The sequence below is a fragment of the Oncorhynchus mykiss genome, chromosome 17 (genome assembly GCF_013265735.2).
Source record: "Oncorhynchus mykiss isolate Arlee chromosome 17, USDA_OmykA_1.1, whole genome shotgun sequence".
In the NCBI taxonomy this organism is placed as follows: Eukaryota; Metazoa; Chordata; class Actinopteri; order Salmoniformes; family Salmonidae; genus Oncorhynchus; species Oncorhynchus mykiss.
Window position 1 is genome coordinate 23,357,583 of NC_048581.1, and position 20,662 is coordinate 23,378,244.

The 20,662-nt window shown below is 45.5% G+C and overlaps 1 protein-coding gene and 1 pseudogene across 2 annotated transcripts in view; both read right to left on the bottom strand.

Annotated features, from left to right (window-relative positions):
* LOC110495109 lies at positions 1-7,409 on the bottom strand (annotated as a pseudogene).
* A 2,255-nt stretch (positions 7,410-9,664) lies between these two features.
* Positions 9,665-20,662, bottom strand: part of LOC110495110 (WW domain binding protein 1-like) — a 25,017-nt gene continuing 14,019 nt past the window's right edge. The window contains exons 2-4 of one of the 2 annotated variants that reach the window (XM_036949431.1): positions 20,389-20,491; positions 18,464-18,625; positions 9,665-13,076 (exon numbers count right to left, since the gene is read on the bottom strand). In XM_036949431.1, the coding sequence (XP_036805326.1) occupies positions 12,280-13,076; positions 18,464-18,625; positions 20,389-20,491 (1,062 nt within the window). In that variant the 3' untranslated portion in view covers positions 9,665-12,279. The remainder of the gene's footprint in view (positions 13,077-18,463; positions 18,626-20,388; positions 20,492-20,662) is intronic. The other variant, XM_036949432.1, reaches the window with a different exon arrangement.

Genomic DNA, 20,662 nt, shown 5'->3' on the forward strand with positions numbered 1-20,662 from the left:
AGTTTGACATGAATTACAATTAATATTCATTCATACACAGTATAATCATTCTCTGTGTCTCTCTCATATCTTGGGCATGCCATCACTTGCAACAGGATGACTCTGCGCCACAGCACCCCCCTGTGGCAGAAGAGACAGTTGCACTCCCCAGCTGCAGCACCAGTTCAAAGGGATTCACCGTGCCCACCTGCAATGACACACAGCACAGGGTTTCCCTGTGAAAATCACTGAGAAACACCGCGTGCCATATTTATACAACGTCATGGTAGTGCATAACCTTATATGATAAGAACTCCCCTATCTTACAAGGTTAGGGTCCATTCCATAAAACCTCCAGTCAATTCAACAATGTATTTGAAATTAATTACAGAGAAATACCATTTAAATAATATGAATCACATTTATTACATTACATACCAAACTCCATGTGGTGTCATATTATGCAACTGCTGTCGGCGACCATGGATGGGCATTTGTGACTATGCAATACGTTTTTATCTGCCATTAGTTGACCTTTTCACCGTTTGCCTGAAGCTGTAGCTTGTACAAGCTGTCCATACAGTTTATTACGGCATGAGATCATGTCCTGGGCCCGTATCCACAAAGCATCTCAGAGGAGGAATGCTGATCAGTGTTTGCTTTTTTAGGTCATTATAAGGTAAGATTATATGGACAGATCCTAGATCAGCACTACTACACTGAGATGCTTTGTGGATACAGGCCCAGATCTGTTTGCCCCTTGAGGTCACTTGCAACAGAGAGTCTAAAAAGGTAGAGATAATAATAATCCAAACTAGAGTTAGGAGCGAACTAACTAAAGTACCTGGTAACTAGCTTTAGGACACAACACCTATTGTCTCTCAGTAAAGGGTTACCAGTAGCTTTGAGACAACATCAGTAGTCTGTGTACTGGTTGGACTCCCTGAGTTGTGCCTCGTTCTGGTGGTTGGCGACGGAAAATGATCATACATTGTAGCCAGCTACACCCCAAAAAACTCCCTGTCAACAAAAGCATATGTATAATCTCTAGGAACTCTACTTACCAAGCAGAAAGTGAAATAAGTCCCTCGCTATCAAATAAACATCAGAATACAACTTGTACCCGAACCCTATTCCTTCCAAGTTTGACCCCTCCCTTCACACAAGACTTCCTCCCACGAAATCTACCACTGTTCACACAGCAGGAATATGACACGGTTTGGACAAAAGTTGGATTCAGATGTTTATTTGATAGCGAGGGACACATTTCACTTTATGTCTGGTAAGTAGAGTTCCTGGAGACTATACATATGCTTTTGTTGACAGGAAACTTTTGTTGTTGTAGGTGGAGCCGGCTACAATGTGGTATGGTTATTTTCCGTCGCCAACCACCAGAACGATGCAGAACTCAGGGAGTTCAACCAACACACAGACTACCGATGATGTGTCCCAAAGCTACTGGTTACCCTTTACTGAGAGACAACAGGTGTAATGCATTATGATGCCGTTATAATACTGTGTATAAAGCATTGTAAAGCTTGTCACGAGAATACAACCTGGATGAGACCTCAACCAGCCTCAGCCTCCTTAAGATCACAGCTAAACTGAACACCCACAACCTGAAGAATATGTAGGGAGTATGACAAGATTCAAACTGTAGGAAACATAATCAAACCAAATATAGTCCTCAGTGTGTGTGTGTTTTGTGCTTGTGCTAATGTGTGTGTGTGGTTTCAGTGACCATGAGGGACCATGATAAGAAGACATTGAGACATTCCATTGGCTGATGGGAGGACATGCATTCCTTCCTGGTTAAAGGTTCCCAGCAGGACTTTAACGCAGCCTAGTTGTGACTGCAGCACATCTGCTTGACCTTGGTGTGTCTGTGTGCGTGCGTAGGGGCTAGGGGTCAATTTGGAATTCACAGTGGGAAGGTGCCAGTGGATGTGCCATGAACTTTATACACACACACACACACATCATTACATTTATACACACACCCTGCAACCACATCTAAAACTCAGTGTCTTATGACATTAGGTGCCATTGTCCTGGTATTGGCACAAACCTTGGGTTTCTTTACACCACATCCAGCAGGTACCCCGGGCGGTTGGAAAGTTAACTCCTCACAAACCTTGGGTTCCTTTACACCACATCCAGCAGGTACCCCGGGCGGTTGGAAAGTGAACTCCTCAGCAAACCTGGAGTGGCTGAGGATGCTGGCCACCTCTCCATCCACCTCCACTACCTCATCCACCTGGGGGAGACACACACACACACAAATATTACTCACTGTGTATAACACACTCCTGTGGAAAACACACCGGGCACAGACCTAGGATCAGTATGATCCAATATAACTTTATTTGCCAAACTGTTACGTCAGAAATGTGTTTTCTGTTCTGCTTTCAACTTCCCCATTCAACACAAACATACTCATATTGTAGAGGAGCAAAGCCAAACTCCATTTGGCAGAAAAACACAAAACAGTATCTTGTACAAACCTTGAATGTGTACTGAGCGTCAAACTCCAGACTCTCCCCAAAACCAGTGATGTTGCCATTGTATATGACCAGAGAGGCTTTGTTAGAGATTTTGGGGACCTTGAAGAGACGGTAGGTGGCAGAGACAAACTGGTAGTCAGTCGCCTGTAGTTCCAGAGGAAATATCAACGTTTTGAACAATCTAAAAAATGTCCCATGTATCAATGCTATAGACCCCAGTATGTTATAACAACGTAACCTCTACATGGTAACTCATATGGTTAAGAGCTGGTGGAAAAAGTGTCACCGTCTCATGTTTAAGACGAGTCAAACACATCTCACCTAGGATGGCATCCAGTTCCATGTTGTCCACGGTGATGACATTGGCCGTGACCAATCGCGGGAGGCCGAGTCCCACCTCCTGAGCCAATCGCACTTGGTCCCCCCACCAAAGCGCTCCGCCTAAACACTCCCCTAACGACAGCATTAACATCTACAGATCACCGAGGTTATTAACGGTTGCCGGTACTACACATATAAATAGCAGGTAGAACCAGTCTAAAGCAGTGTAAAAATGTAATACAGAAGCTGGTATGTAGACATACACACCCCACAGGACTTTGTGATTCTTGATCTCATCGGAGAGTATAGACATCACTGAAGTACAGCTCTCCGCCATCCTGACAACCAGAGAAAGTAGCAAAACATCTTTAGTATGCAGGCTTAGAAGACGTGAAAGAAAGGGAAAGGAGGATACCTAGTCAGTCGCATTCAACGGAAATGTGTCTTCTGCATTTCGATGTTACCAAGCAAGGGTTCTCTTTCTTAATGACTTTTCACCGACAAGTTTAAGTACAGTAAAAGCATTTGACTTCTAAGGACTGGAACATGACATGAACCTTCCTTACAAGCTTGAAAGGGTTCATAGAAGTATTTTTGGTTGTAATTAGCTGATTTCTACATGATAGCACACAGTGTACCTTCAGCAAGCGGTAAGCATCACTCAATACTTTTCTCTTGTCTGGGGAAAAATTCACCAGAAAGAAAAACAGATGTGTTCCCAGGACCGAAACAGTACTCCAAAACAAAAACAGAAAAAAGGGGAATTTGGCTTGCACATAGATACAGTGGCTTGCCAAAGTATTTACCCTTGACATTTTTCCTATTTTGTTGCCTTACAACCTGGAATTAAAATGTATTTTTTGGGGGTCTGTATAATTAGATTTACACAACATGCATACCACTTTGAAGATGCAAAATATTTTTTCTTGTGAGACAAACAAGAAATTAGACAAAACCAGAAATTAGACAAAACAAGAAATTAGACAAAAAAACAGAAAACTTGAGCGTGCATAACTATTCACCCACTCCCCTCAGTCAATACTTTGTAGAGCCACCTTTTGCAGCAATTACAGCTGCAAGTCTCTTGGGGTATGTCTCTATTAGCTTGGCACATCTAGCCACTGGGATTTTTGCCCATTCTTCAAGGCAAAATTGCTCCAGCTCCTTCAAGTTGGATGGGTTCCACTGGTGTACAGCAATCTTTAAGTCATACCACAGATTCTCAATTGAATTGAGGTCTGGGCTTTGACTAGGACATTCCAAGATAAATGTTTCCCCTTATACCACTCAAGTGTTGCTTTAGCAGTATGCTTAAGATCATTGTCCTGCTGAAAGGTGAACCTCCGTCCCAGTCTCAAATCTCTGGAAGACTGAAACAGGTTTCCCTCAAGAATTTCCCTGTATTTAGCGCCATCCATCATTCCTTCAATTCTGACCAGTTTCCCAGTCCCTGTCGATGACAAACTTCCCTGCAGCATGATGCTGCCACCACCATGCTTCACTGTGGGGATGGTATTCTCGGGGGGATGAGAGCTGTTGGGTTTGCACCAGACATAGCGTTTTCCTTGATGGCCAAAAAGCTCAAATTTAGTCTCATCTGACCAGAGTACTCCTGTGTAATGGCTTTTTTCTGGCCACACTTCCATAAAGCCCAGCCCTGTGGAGTGCACGGCTTAAAGTGGTCCTATGGACAGATACTCCAATCTCCGCTGTGGCGCTTTGCAGCTCCTTCAGGGTTATCTTTGGTCTCTTTATTGCCTCTCTGATTAATGCCCTCCTTCCTTGGTCTGTGAGTTTTGGTGGGCGGCCCTCTTTTGGCAGGTTTGTTGTGGTGCCATATTCTTTCCATTTTTTAATAATGGATTTAATGGTGCTCCGTGGGATGTTCAAAGTTTCATATATTTTTTTATAACCCAACTCTGATCTGTACTTCTCCACAACTTTGTCTCTGGCCTGTTTGGAGAGCTCCTTGGTCTTCATGGTGTCGCTTGCTTGGTGGTTCCCCTTGCTTTGGGGTGTTGCAGACTCTGGGGCCTTTCAGATATGTATATATACTGAGATCATGTGACAGACCATGTGACACTTAGATTGCACACAGGTGGACTTTATTTAACTAATTATGTGACTTCTGAAGGTAATTGGTTGCACCATATCTTATTAAGGGGCTTCATAGCAAAGGGGGTGAATACATACGCACACACTCCTTTTCCGTTTTTAATTTTTTGGAAAAAGTTATTGTGTCCATTATATGAAATCCAAATAAAAATCCATAGGAAAAACGCCAAAGATGATGAATAACTTTGCAAGGCCCTGTAAACAAGCACCACAAAGCGTTGTGTTCAGCGATTGCCCTTTATGATATGAAAAACATTTTAATTGAATGGTCACCACCACACCACACAGTTGTGTACCTGGTCCTCAGTCATGTCGATGCCTGTGACATGGCCCTTCTCCCCGACCAGTTGGCTGAGCATGTAGCAGTCTCTCCCACTGCCACTGCCCAGGTCCAGCAGCTTGCAGTCCTCCAGACACTCTGGGACCACCAGACCACACCCATAGTACCTGACAGAACAGCAGCAGGTCAAGGGCTACATGGTGAGTATATTGAATCAAGTGTAACAGTTATTCATGGACGATTCAATGATCTGATGGATGATCTTATTCACAACAATCGTATCCTTTTCAATCTACAGTCAAGCAGGCAGACACAGACCGACAGAGACAGAACAACACACAGGCATGTAATTGTGTGTGAAAATGACTTGTTACCACAGATGTTATCAAAATGTCATTACATTGTAAGTACAATGTTACAATAGTGAACCCACTTGGGTGTGACTTCAGGATGGATCTTCTTCAGAGCCTTCAGGACGAAGGTTGGGATGGGCTGAGATGGGGCTAAGCAGGCATTACTCTTCAGGTCAGACGTTTTCTTCAGGGTCTTCCCATAGTAGTCCTGAGGGAAGGTTAAAAATACCTACTGTATCGAGATTTATGATTTAAGTCTTATACATCGTTACTTGGCTGCATCTCATTCGATGATGATCAATTTCAGGTTAATGTTCAACTTCAGTATTTCAACTAGGCTATCAGTAGCCATAAGCATACTGCCTGGACATACTGTGATGAATGTACAACACATTAGGAACACCTTCCTAATATTGCGTTGCACCCCCTTTTGCCCTCAGAACAGCCTCAGTTCGTCGGAGCATGGCTCTACAAGGTGTTTAAAGTGTTCCACAGGGATGCTGGCCCATTTTGACTCCAATTCTTCCCACAGTTGTGTCAAGTTGGCTGGATGTCCTTTGGGTGGTGTAGCATTATTGATACACACAGGAAACTGTTGAGCGTGAAAAACACAGCCGCGTTGCAGTTTTTGACACTCAAACCGGTGTGCCTGGCACCTACTACCATACCCCGTTCGAACAAACACCCTCTGAATGGCACACAATCCATGTCTCAATTGTATCAAGGCTTAAAAATCATTCTCTAACTTGTCTCCTTCCCTTCATCTGCAATGATTGAAGTAGATTTAACAAGTGACATCAATTAGGGATCGTAGCTTTCACCTGGATTCACCTGGTCAGTCTATGTCATGGAAAGAGCAGGTGAGCCTAATGTTTTGTACACTCAGTGTATAAATACACTCTACTAGTCAGCAATGGGCTACAAATATATGTAAAATGTACTAACAAAATTAGACTTTAACTCTGTCAGACAACAGCCTTTCCCACATTCCCTATAAAAATTTAAGACATGCCATTTAACTGTAGTTAAATTAACGGACAGACATTTTCACAACAGAAAAAAACATGGTCAAGACAAACATGTCAAACAAGACCTTGCTACAGTAACCTGCAAGTATATAGTCACGATAGACCATCGTAACGATGTCGCGATTGTAACGAGTCGTGGGAAACAGTTTGGTCTTTCACTTTGCACAATCTGAAAATTGTAGCATATGCTGGCTGGATTGTGTGACATGTAGAAAGAAATGACACCGCGAGGGGCATGGCCAACAACTTGAATAACATCTACAACTGACACTTGTGGAAGCTTACCCGTGTTCTTTCTTGCATTCAGCCATTGAGGTCCAAATGACCTGAATTATTACATAAATCTAATAAATAAACATTGGAATCAAAGTTCATTTTACATGACCTGTCATAACAAAATGTTAACTTCCTGGTTCTCTGTACCGCCCCCTACCCTTAAAATTAGAAGTCTCTTTCAAAATAAAATGTTACAACTGGTTTAACACTCCTGTTGTGTTCTGGTCGATTTGGACCGATTTACAAGTTCTCTCTCTCTCTGAAAGAAATGTAGTTCATTTAATCGGATTGTCACAAGATTCCACGACTTTGTCCACACAGGGCACACACAAAATACATTTAGATTATTTTCATTACATTTTGGGTCAGAATTGACCGGCCATTAGATATAAATGGGTGAGACTACAATTAGTGTATAAAATTGAGTTCAGGCACATGCCCATTCATCAGATGGTCACACTTCCTCTCCCAGACGCCCATATGGATGTGTGTTTGAGCATGCACATACCTCACTCCACTTCTTGGCTTCCATGGCAACCCCCACAGGAACCATTCCCCAATAGAATCTTTCCCCCATGCCACACATGTTGACATTCTCACAAACAATCACAACTTTTCTCACAGCTCTGGCACATAAAGCTTTTTTGAGGCCTTGCTCACAATTCCCCGGATATTGTGAGGCGGTACAGAGGATAGGGGGCGGTACAGAGAACCAGGAAGTTAACACATGACACAGGTCATGTAAAATGAACTTTGATTCCAATGTTTATATCCTTCCTGTTTGGCCCTTCCGGGGGTATCATCGGATGGGCCACAGTGTCTCCTGATCCCTCCTGTCTCAGCCTCCACTATTTATGCTGCAGTAGTTTATGTGTCGGGGGGATAGGGCCAGTTTGTTATATCTGGAGTACTTCTCCTGTCTTATCCGGTGTCCTGTGTGAATTTAAGTATGCTCTCTCTAATTCTCTTTCTTTCTCTCGCTCGGAGGACCTGAGCCCTAGGACCATGCCTCAGGACTACCTGGCATGAGGACTCCTTGCTGTCCCCAGTCCACCTGGCCGTGCTGCTGCTCCAGTTTCAACTGTTCTGCCTGCGGCTATGGAATCCTGACCTGTTCACCAGACGTGCTACCTGTCCCAGACATGATGTTTGCAAGTCTCTAGAGACAGCAGTAGTGGTAGAGATACTCTACCGGCTATGAAAAGCCAACTGACATTTACTCCTGAGGTGCTGACTTGCTGCACCCTCGACAACTACTGTGATTATTATTATTTGACCATGCTGGCCATTTATGAACATTTGAACTTCTTGGCTATGTTCTGTTATAATCTCCACCCGGCACAGCCAGAAGAGGACTGGCCACCCCACATAGCCTGGTTCCTCTAGGTTTCTTCCTAGGTTTTGCCCTTTCTAGGGAGTTTTTCCTAGCCACCGTGCTTCTACACCTGCATTGCTTGCTGTTTGGGGTTTTAGGCTGGGTTTCTGTACAGCACTTTGAGATATCAGCTGATGTACGAAGGGCTATATATCATTTCATTCTGTGGCAGCACAATGACCAAACAATATACTGTATGTGAGGCTCTTGATCATATCTTCGATCATGACACTGGTGAGGAGGAGAGAGGGCAGGAAACTGACAGTGAAGATGCATTAGAGGAGGAAGTGTCAGAAGTTGAAGACAACACAGAAAATGATCCAGACCAAGAGACAACCGATGTGGAACAAATCAGTAATGAGGAAGAGGGCCCTGCTGAGGTTGTTGTTACATGCATTTATTTACTTTTCTTCTCTTTTGCACACCAGTATCTCTACCTGCACATGACCATCTGATCATATCACCCCAGCGTTAATCTGCTAAATTGTAATTATTTGCCTACCTCCTCATGCCTTTTGCACACAATGTATATACTCTTTTTTTTCTACTGATATTGACTTGTTAATTGGTTTACTCCATGTGTAACTCTGTGTTGTTATCTGTTCACACTGCTTGTGTGTTGTGAATGAGAACTTGTTCTCAACTAGCCTACCTGGTTAAATAAAAAAAATACAAAATAACATTCCGGACAAAGAATGGGAATTTGTCCTGGTCTTCATCCCCACCTGAGAGGAGAGGTCAGCTGAAAATGTTATCAGGATGACCCCAGGGCCAACGAGATACGCCATAACCCGGGTTGATGACATAATCCTGCTTCGAACTGTTTCTGACAGAGTCAATCGAAGCTATAGCGATGAACATGACCAACTTGGAGGGGAGGCGCATTTACAAAGACAACTGGAAGGAGGTAGAAAGACGTGGGTCTCTTGATTTGGCTGGTGTGTACAGATCCAGAAACTAATCGAACACAAGTTTGTGTGATAAATAGCACAATGTTTCATCTGAGTATTTGTTATAGTCAAAATAATCCATTCATTAAGCTTTTTTTTTTTTTTACTCAAAAACAAGTTGTATGAGTTCAGGTCAATGAGGCCTACAGGCCATAAATAGCAAATAGAAGTTCAAAACTTGTAATGTTCACAAGAACTTAAGTTGATTAAAAGAGCTAACACAACATTAGGTGATAATATATGTATCATTATGGATTTACAATCAGCTATAATGGGGCGGTAATTTTGGACCGGGAACACAGAATTAACGAACACAACAAGAGGGTTAATGGAGCAAATTATACACATGTTACAGGTAATATTATTTCTTATAGCACTGATTTTCAACTCACCTTACCTCGTCCATTTGATTAAAATGCAGCTTTCAAATCATTTAGCAATTCAGCCGTGTGGAACACAAACAAAGAACACAACACTGCAAAGAAGGATTTCTGGTTTACATTTATTGAACATGTGTCAATTTCACTGCTGTAATAAAATGCCTTTCGGACAAAAAACAGAAAATGTGCACAACCACCTTACATCCCATGTGGAAACAGCATAATATCTTTGGCATGATGTCCATGATTCACAATAGAATATCGTCACATCATTCAATAGGTCATTTAATCTGTGCATCGAGTTCCCTGTATCTTCACCTTCACACTCGTTTGATTGATTGAAGGAGATTGAAGGTTTCAAGACTGCAACAATTCTATACACAACAAGAAAATAAAAATGAATCATTCACTAACTAAAAAAAACTAATGATTGTAGACTGACATTTTGCTATGACAGATTTAAATGTAGCTCGTTTGGTTCATTAATGCGTTGTATGATATTATAATACACAAATTTTCCAATGTCGATCAAAAGCTTTACAATTTCATTAGACAAGTTGACAAAGACATCCGTCCAAAATGCAGAATAGTTGACCTTTGTTGTACCACAATTCTAGAATATTCTATTTGTTTCTACAAAATGCATAATAGGCCTATATAAAGCACTTATGATAGCTTGGTTCGTTTCTCCTACGGACCTGTAGGTTTCACTAACGCACAATCATTGCGGGCGATCGCAAACATGACAGTTTCTCAGAGATGCACACTACAAGCATGTAATCAATATCTCTGAGAAGAAGAACCAATCACGTCCTAGACTCCGATAGAGGCCCATACTGTGTGGTAAGCGTTGTTGTTTTTACCCATGTAGAATTCATCTCAACGACACATTAGAAAACCATCCTTTACAAAACAAATAGTAACATTCAATTTCAAAGAAAAAAAAAAGGAAAATAAAGACAAGATTCACAGATACAACTTTTTTTATGTTTGATTAATTTCTTTATCTCCATTATTAGAGTTACATATATTCATGTGCAAAATAAAATGATTGTGTCACACAAAATGTGTTAATGCACTTGGGTCCCTGTGACAACAGGGTTGTAGGAGAGTAAAAAACAACATAAGGCTGAAAGGTCTTATGTGGAACAGTAACATTCACACACAGTGTTTAGCGTCAGGCTCTTCCTGTACAGTATACTCCGAGTCAGTATTCATGTCATAAGAATTAACGGTCCTCGACAACGCCCACCAACTGGGGAAAACAAACGTTCTTTCCCCCATTGACCCCGACTGTAAAAGAGCCAACTTCGTAGTACATTTTTTGTTATACAAATGTAATGTAGGTCAAAAATTTCGACCTACGGTTCGCGATGCTACCACTTAGGGAAATAGAGCCAGCGTATTCGGTGTGGAAGAGTGAGAAATTGTGGGGACCCGGTGTCAAAGGAGGCTACACTTTAGCTACGTGTGTGGAAGATATTTTATCACAGGTAAAACATTTAACTTGATTAGTACAGTCCGTTTGGAACTCCACTCACTTCTTGTAGCTTTATAGCTAGTCCGTGTGTGTTGCCTAGCTTAATGTTCTGGTTCAGGGCTCCCCAACCCTGCTCCTGGAGAGCTAGGTTCACTCCAACCCTAATCTAGCACACCTGATTCTAAAAATGAGCTGTTTATAAACTGAATCAGATTAGTTACAACTGGGTTTGCGATTGAAAAACTACAGGAGGGTAGCTCTCCAGGAACAGGCTTGGAGAGTCCTGTTCTGGTTGGTTGGTATCTAGCACGCAGTCACTCACGTGGTTAACATTAGTGCAGTCATGAAAACGAAGCAAGCGCCTACAACATTACATTTTTCTAAGTAGTGAGAACGCTCAGGAGCAGGAAAAGTTGACTAGTAATCTTTACACACGTTGTACTTTTCTTAAATGTAGTTTTGTAATTGACTAAAACAAGCAGACAAGAAAATAGCTTTTGGAAAAAGGTCAAGTTTTTGCTGTGAGCCAACGGGGTAACCAAAGTAACCATGGGTTGTTTTCCCCACAGGCAGGCAGGGCCACCACGTTCTACTTCATACCGACTGGGACTATCACATTACATAAGCACACATCGTCGCCATGACGATCCACACTGCACTGCTTGACAATGTTCCTGTACCGCTTCAGTGTATTTGTCCAGGATGTTACTTCCTGTGAACAGACACAGGAAGTAGCTGCAATGATTTCCAGTAGCTTGGTACACTGAGCATAGGAGTTGGCAAGACAGCACAAACTGATCTGGGACCAGGCTAGAGTTGCACAAGTGTGTACTTACACTATACTGCAGTCGCACCAAACGTCAGGTCAGCATCCACTGACCAGACTATCAATCTCCTCCAGCTTGCATAAGTCTTTACACAATCTCCTTTCGCCTCCTCTTGGCCAAGGCAGACAAGAGGAGGAGATTTATGCAGTCTGTAGGTAGGTTGGTGATAGGCTAAACCTCTCCTCCGGTCTCCTTGTACATTGCAGTTAAGGCCACCATTACAGTATGCCAAAGGGGCTTTAGCTATCTATCAACATCAGGCTTTTAAGTCCAGACTCTGGGATAAAATACAACTTCCTACTCGTCACACACACAATCTCAGACAGTCACACACACACACACTAAAGTCTTGACTCACACTCCTGGTTCTCTCTCCCTCCTCTGTGAAGATGTGCTTTAGCCTAGCGTAGCTCAGCCCTGGGGTTCTGTGCTGTTGCCATGGTGAGGGGGCCCCTCAAGCTCATTGATGGTGTGGAGGAGCAGGCACACCGGGGGCTGGGTGGGTTGTGTCATGGCGGGTGGTGGCAGGGAGGTGGAACCTGTCGCCGACCCGCACTCCGACCTACTTTCGGGTCCATCCAGGGCTAGCTCCTCTTCTACTCCCGGAGCGGGATGACCGCACCCATCGCAGAAGTCTCCTTCTTCCTGCTCCTCAACCTCCTCCCCCATTAGGCTATCCTTCTCCCTCAGCTCCTTGCCCTCCTGGCTTCCAATACTTGTACTACCACCACGGTCACATACGCACACCTCGATACCTGAGTCACCCGTGAAACGGCGCCGCCGCCCAAGGGCCCCCCTATTATCCTTGTCCTCCTGGGCACCGCTCTCGGGCCCCCCTAGGTCCCTGAGTAACAGGGGCTCCTTGCAACTCTTCTCTGAGCCTCTAGGCTCCTCTGTAGAGGCCTCCTGGGGTCCTAGCCCTGGTCCACCATCCTGGGGCTCCTGAGGCTTATTGTCTACCTTGTGTCTGTTGTAGCCAATGGTGGGAGCCCCAATGCAGTGGGGCTCTTCCAGGCTCGGCCTGGAGCAAAGGGTGTCGGACACTGGGGGGACCGGAGTGGTCTGGATGCTCGGGCAGTGTCCCAGTCCGTCCTGTGGGTCCGTGGGCAGGGGGCTGACTGTATGGAAGACACTGTAGGGAGGGGGAGGGGTGGGAGGGCGGTTCACCACCTCCTCATAGTCAGGTAGGAGGGAATTTGGAAGAAACCCTGGAAGTGAAGAAGAGAGGGACACATAAAAGACAGTTATGATTAACTGAAAATGATTGCAAGGAAAACATGTTGCAAGGTTGGCATTGAACCAAGACCCGGTGGCATTGAACCAAGACCCGGTGGCATTGAACCAAGACCCGGTGGCATTGAACCAAGACCCGGTGGCATTGAACCAAGACCCGGTGGCATTGAACCAAGACCCGGTGGTATTGAACCAAGACCCGGTGGTATTGAACCAAGACCCGGTGGTATTGAACCAAGACCCGGTGGCATTGAACCAAGACCCGGTGGCATTGAACCAAGACCCGGTGGCATTGAACCACGACCCGGTGGTATTGAACCAAGACCCGGTGGTATTGAACCAAAACCCGGTGGTATTGAACCAAGACCCGATGGTATTGAACCAAGACCCGGTGGTATTGAACCAAGACCCGGTGGTATTGAACCAAGACCCGGTGGTTAAGGTTTCCTGCAATCTGGGGCATGAAACAGGGCTGTGTTTCATCCCATACCAAAACAAAACCGCAACTCCTAGTTCAAACAAAGGACTGGAGTTGAGTCAAGGTAGCGCTGCCAGGCAGTGACTAAACTCTGTTTGATGCAATAATTGCTATTGAGAAATATCCCCCCTAGCTGAGAGGGAAAACCACAAAAATTCACCCAAGGTACAATGTTTGAGTAAGCTTCAGCACTGGGGAATAACAATGTAATGTATTCAGACAGAAACGCAGAAGGAGAGAACTACTGTGGCTGAAGTTGAGTATGCATGAAGCGTTAGTGCTCGTGTTTCACTGCGCCACGGTAACGATAGGACTGAAATAGAAGGGCATTGCGCAATAACGCCATGTTGTTGACTACTATCAGTATAACACTGTGTATCTGTGCAGGTCCTCCTAAGCTGTATCACACCATGCCATGTTGTTGACTACTACCAGTATAACACTGTGTATCTGTGCAGGTCCTCCTAAGCTGTATCACACCCTGCCATGTTGTTGACTACTACCAGTATAACACTGTGTATCTGTGCAGGTCCTCCTAAGCTGTATCACACCGTGCCATGTTGTTGACTACTATCAGTATAACACTGTGTATCTGTGCAGGTCCTCCTAAGCTGTATCACACCATGCCATGTTGTTGACTACTACCAGTATAACACTGTGTATCTGTGCAGGTCCTCCTAAGCTGTATCACACCGTGCCATGTTGTTGACTACTACCAGTATAACGCTGTGTATCTGTGCAGGTCCTCCTAAGCTGTATCACACCGTGCCATGTTGTTGACTACTACTAGTATAACGCTGTGTATCTGTGCAGTTCCTCCTAAGCTGTATCACACCCTGCCATGTTGTTGACTACTACCAGTATAACGCTGTGTATCTGTGCAGGTCCTCCTAAGCTGTATCACACCATGCCATGTTGTTGACTACTACCAGTATAACGCTGTGTATCTGTGCAGGTCCTCCTAAGCTGTATCACACCCTGCCATGTTGTTGACTACTACCAGTATAACGCTGTGTATCTGCGCAGGTCCTCCTAAGCTGTATCACACCGTGCCATGTTGTTGACTACTACCAGTATAACGCTGTGTATCTGTGCAGTTCCTCCTAAGCTGTATCACACCATGCCATGTTGTTGACTACTACCAGTATAACACTGTGTATCTGTGCAGTTCCTCCTAAGCTGTATCACACCATGCCATGTTGTTGACTACTACCAGTATAACGCTGTGTATCTGTGCAGTTCCTCCTAAGCTGTATCACACCATGCCATGTTGTTGACTACTACCAGTATAACGCTGTGTATCTGTGCAGTTCCTCCTAAGCTGTATCACACCATGCCATGTTGTTGACTACTACCAGTATAACGCTGTGTATCTGTGCAGGTCCTCCTAAGCTGTATCACACCATGCCATGTTGTTGACTACTACCAGTATAACGCTGTGTATCTGTGCAGGTCCTCCTAAGCTGTATCACACCCTGCCATGTTGTTGACTACTACCAGTATAACGCTGTGTATCTGTGCAGGTCCTCCTAAGCTGTATCACACCGTGCCATGTTGTTGACTACTACCAGTATAACGCTGTGTATCTGTGCAGGTCCTCCTAAGCTGTATCACACCGTGCCATGTTGTTGACTACTACCAGTATAACGCTGTGTATCTGTGCAGTTCCTCCTAAGCTGTATCACACCGTGCCATGTTGTTGACTACTACCAGTATAACGCTGTGTATCTGTGCAGGTCCTCCTAAGCTGTATCACACCGTGCCATGTTGTTGACTACTACCAGTATAACGCTGTGTATCTGTGCAGGTCCTCCTAAGCTGTATCACACCGTGCCATGTTGTTGACTACTACCAGTATAACACTGTGTATCTGTGCAGGTCCTCCTAAGCTGTATCACACCGTGCCATGTTGTTGACTACTACCAGTATAACGCTGTGTATCTGTGCAGGTCCTCCTAAGCTGTATCACACCGTGCCATGTTGTTGACTACTACCAGTATAACGCTGTGTATCTGTGCAGTTCCTCCTAAGCTGTATCACACCGTGCCATGTTGTTGACTACTATCAGTATAACACTGTGTATCTGTGCAGGTCCTCCTAAGCTGTATCACACCGTGCCATGTTGTTGACTACTACCAGTATAACGCTGTGTATCTGTGCAGTTCCTCCTAAGCTGTATCACACCATGCCATGTTGTTGACTACTACCAGTATAACACTGTGTATCTGTGCAGGTCCTCCTAAGCTGTATCACACCATGCCATGTTGTTGACTACTACCAGTATAACGCTGTGTATCTGTGCAGTTCCTCCTAAGCTGTATCACACCGTGCCATGTTGTTGACTACTACCAGTATAACGCTGTGTATCTGTGCAGGTCCTCCTAAGCTGTATCACACCGTGCCATGTTGTTGACTACTACCAGTATAACACTGTATCTGTGCAGTTCCTCCTAAGCTGTATCACACCGTGCCATGTTGTTGACTACTACCAGTATAACACTGTGTATCTGTGCAGGTCCTCCTAAGCTGTATCACACCGTGCCATGTTGTTGACTACTACCAGTATAACGCTGTGTATCTGTGCAGTTCCTCCTAAGCTGTATCACACCGTGCCATGTTGTTGACTACTACCAGTATAACACTGTGTATCTGTGCAGGTCCTCCTAAGCTGTATCACACCGTGCCATGTTGTTGACTACTACCAGTATAACGCTGTGTATCTGTGCAGGTCCTCCTAAGCTGTATCACACCGTGCCATGTTGTTGACTACTACCAGTATAACGCTGTGTATCTGTGCAGGTCCTCCTAAGCTGTATCACACCATGCCATGTTGTTGACTACTACCAGTATAACACTGTGTATCTGTGCAGGTCCTCCTAAGCTGTATCACACCGTGCCATGTTGTTGACTACTACCAGTATAACGCTGTGTATCTGTGCAGTTCCTCCTAAGCTGTATCACACCGTGCCATGTTGTTGACTACTACCAGTATAACGCTGTGTATCTGTGCAGGTCCTCCTAAGCTGTATCACACCATGCCATGTTGTTGACTACTACCAGTATAACACTGTATCTGTGCAGGTCCTCCTAAGCTGTATCACACCGTGCCATGTTGTTGACTACTACCAGTATAACGCTGTGTATCTGCGCAGGTCCTCCTAAGCTGTATCACACCATGCCATGTTGTTGACTACTACCAGTATAACGCTGTGTATCTGTGCAGGTCCTCCTAAGCTGTATCACACCGTGCCATGTTGTTGACTACTACCAGTATAACGCTGTGTATCTGTGCAGGTCCTCCTAAGCTGTATCACACCATGCCATGTTGTTGACTACTACCAGTATAACACTGTGTATCTGTGCAGGTCCTCCTAAGCTGTATCACACCATGCCATGTTGTTGACTACTACCAGTATAACGCTGTGTATCTGTGCAGGTCCTCCTAAGCTGTATCAGGCAGCACACCGTGCCATGGTTAATACGGGCAGCACACCGTGCCATGGTTAATACGGGCAGCACACCGTGCCATGGTTAATACGGGCAGCACACCGTGCCGTGGTTAATACGGGCAGCACACCGTGCCGTGGTTAATACGGGCAGCACACCGTGCCACGGTTAGGTTAATACGGGCAGCACACCGTGCCACGGTTAGGTTAATACGGGCAGCACACCGTGCCATGGTTAATACGGGCAGCACACCATGCCACGGTTAGGTTAATACGGGCAGCACACCGTGCCATGGTTAATACGGGCAGCACACAGTGCCGTGGTTAATACGGGCAGCACACCGTGCCGTGGTTAATACGGGCAGCACACCGTGCCGTGGTTAATACGGGCAGCACACCGTGCCGTGGTTAATACAGGCAGCACACCGTGCCGTGGTTAATACGGGCAGCACACCGTGCCGTGGTTAATACGGGCAGCACACCCTGCCGTGGTTAATACGGGCAGCACACCGTGCCGTGGTTAATACGGGCAGCACACCGTGCCGTGGTTAATACGGGCAGCACACCGTGCCGTGGTTAATACGGGCAGCACACCGTGCCGTGGTTAATACGGGCAGCACACCGTGCCGTGGTTAATACGGGCAGCACACCGTGCCGTGGTTAATACGGGCAGCACACCGTGCCGTGGTTAATACGGGCAGCACACCGTGCCGTGGTTAATACGGGCAGCACACCGTGCCATGGTTAATACGGGCAGCACACCATGGTTAATACGGGCAGCACACCATGCCATGGTTAATACGGGCAGCACACCGTGCCATGGTTAATACGGGCAGCACACCATGGTTAATACGGGCAGCACACCGTGCCATGGTTAATACGGGCAGCACACCGTGCCGTGGTTAATACGGGCAGCACACCGTGCCATGGTTAATACGGGCAGCACACCATGGTTAATACGGGCAGCACACCATGCCATGGTTAATACGGGCAGCACACCGTGCCATGGTTAATACGGGCAGCACACCATGGTTAATACGGGCAGCACACCATGGTTAATACGGGCAGCACACCGTGCCATGGTTAATACGGGCAGCACACCGTGCCATGGTTAATACGGGCAGCACACCATGCCATGGTTAATACGGGCAGCACACTGTGCCGTGGTTAATACGGGCAGCACACCGTGCCGTGGTTAATACGGGCAGCACACCGTGCCGTGGTTAATACGGGCAGCACACCGTGCCGTGGTTAATACGGGCAGCACACCGTGCCGTGGTTATTACGGGCAGCAAACCGTGCAACAACGCAATATGACGGTAACGACATCAATGATGGACTACCACGAGTCTGACACTGTGTACAGAACACGGCGCTCTCTCGTGTTGTGGGTGTCGCGCCGTGCCACACGGGGAGCTCTGATAGGCGGGACTCTTACTGAAGTAGAACGGAAGGGAGGTGTAGTTGTGCGCCTCGCGGTAGGCGATGAGGTTGATCTCGTGCTGGCGCTGCTGCTGCTGCAGCCGGTGCTTGGTGCGCCGGTGGTGACACACGCAGCAGCAGCTCAGGATGAAGATGATGACCCACACCAGCCAGAACCCTGCCGGAGACAGAGACACAGTAGAAAGACTGTGAAACATAGACATATGTTAATACGTGTTATTCATATCTCTATGGTGAAACTACTGTAAAAGTACTGCTGAACAGAAGGAGTGACATATTGTTTTTGAAAGCAACAGAGAGCTACAGTACATTACTACTGTAAACATCTAGTGCCTGTACAGTGAATGCCAGTAGTGACAAATTGCTAGTGAATGCAATAGAGAGATATAGTGCACCACTACACAGTAACAACATGGAGGCAGAGCCATAGATATTGGCCAACGACCCTCCAGGTTTGTTCTAAACGTTGTTCCATAGCAAGGATGTAACTACATTGGAACTTTTGCTACCAACAGTGTACCATGGTGTCGATTGGTATTCTACATCCCAATCGGAGTTCACAGTTCATGTTGTAGCTCATTCATCACGGCAAAAAGCAGAGGACCTATTTCCTGGGATGGGGAGGCAGTGATATGCAGAGGACCTATCTCCTGGGATGGGGAGGCAGTGATATGCAGAGGACCTATCTCCTGGGATGGGGAGGCAGTGATATGCAGAGGACCTATCTCCTGGGATGGGGAGGCAGTGATATGCAGAGGACCTATCTCCTGGGATGGGGAGGCAGTGATATGCAGAGGACCTATCTCCTGGGATGGGGAGGCAGTGATATGCAGAGGACCTATCTCCTGGGATGGGGAGGCAGTGATATGCAGAGGACCTATCTCCTGGGATGGAGGAGGAGGAGGCAGTGATAGGTCCTCTGCATATCTCCTGGGATGGGGAGGAGGAGGCAGTGATATGCAGAGGACCTATCTCCTGGGATGGGGGAGGAGGAGGCAGTGATATGCAGAGGACCTATCTCCTGGGATGGGGGAGGAGGAGGCAGTGATATGCAGAGGACCTATCTCCTGGGATGGGGGAGGAGGAGGCAGTGATATGCAGAGGACCTATCTCCTGGGATGAGGAGGAGGAGGCAGTGATATGCAGAGGACCTAGTACAGTAAATAAGCTTTAAATGGGTGTCAGAACTGACTTGTCTTTTTGAAAAATGTGTGGCGTGCATTCAGAACATGTACTGTATGTTCAGTACATGCATGTTCACGTGCAGTGGTGTAAAGTACTTAAGTATAAATACCCCCAAAACTACTTAAGTAGTACTTTAAAAAGTATCTGTACTTTACTTTTTACTCCACTACATTCCTTAAGAAAATATACTTTTTACTCCATACATTTTCCCTGACACCCAAAAGTACTTGTAACAATTCAAATGCTTAGTGGGACAGGAAAATGGTCAAATTCACACACTTCTCAAGAGAACATCCCTACTGCCTCTGATCTGGCCGACTCACTAAACACAAATGCTTCATTTGTAAATGATCTGTTAAGTGTGCCACTGGTTAACCGTAAATAAATAAAAAACAAGACAATCGTGCCATCTGGTTTGCTTAATATAAGGAATGTGAAATGATGTACACTTACTTTTGATACCTAAGTATAATTCAAACCAAATACTTAAGACTTTTAGTCAAGTAGTATTTTACTGGGTGACTTTCACTTGAGTCATTCTCTATGAAGGTATCTTTACTTTTACTCAAGTATGACAATTGGGTACTTTCTCCACCACTGTTCAGGTGTACAGGTGAATGTGAGGGGACACTGCTATATGACTAAAATGCAAATGTATTTCAGAGCGGGAGAATGAGAGTGAGAGGTAGAGAGTGTGTGTGTGTGTGTGATAGCGTAGAGAGAGAGAGTCCTTACACCAGAGTTCATAGTAGTAACTGCAGCACTGTGACTGCCCGCAGCAGTGTCCTGATTCGCAGACGTAGCTCTGGTTGTTCAGCCCCTCACAGTGCAGTAGGCTCTGGAAGACAAGAAGAGACAAGTCAATAACAGGAGTGTAAAAACCGTATGTCCACCACCTGGGTCGTGTTCATTAAGTCACAACGTAGCGAAACCTTTGCAATGAACAACGGAAATAAGCGTTTCATATCGGACAAGCCCAGGTAGTCTCTTGCCGTGTCAGTCTGTGTTC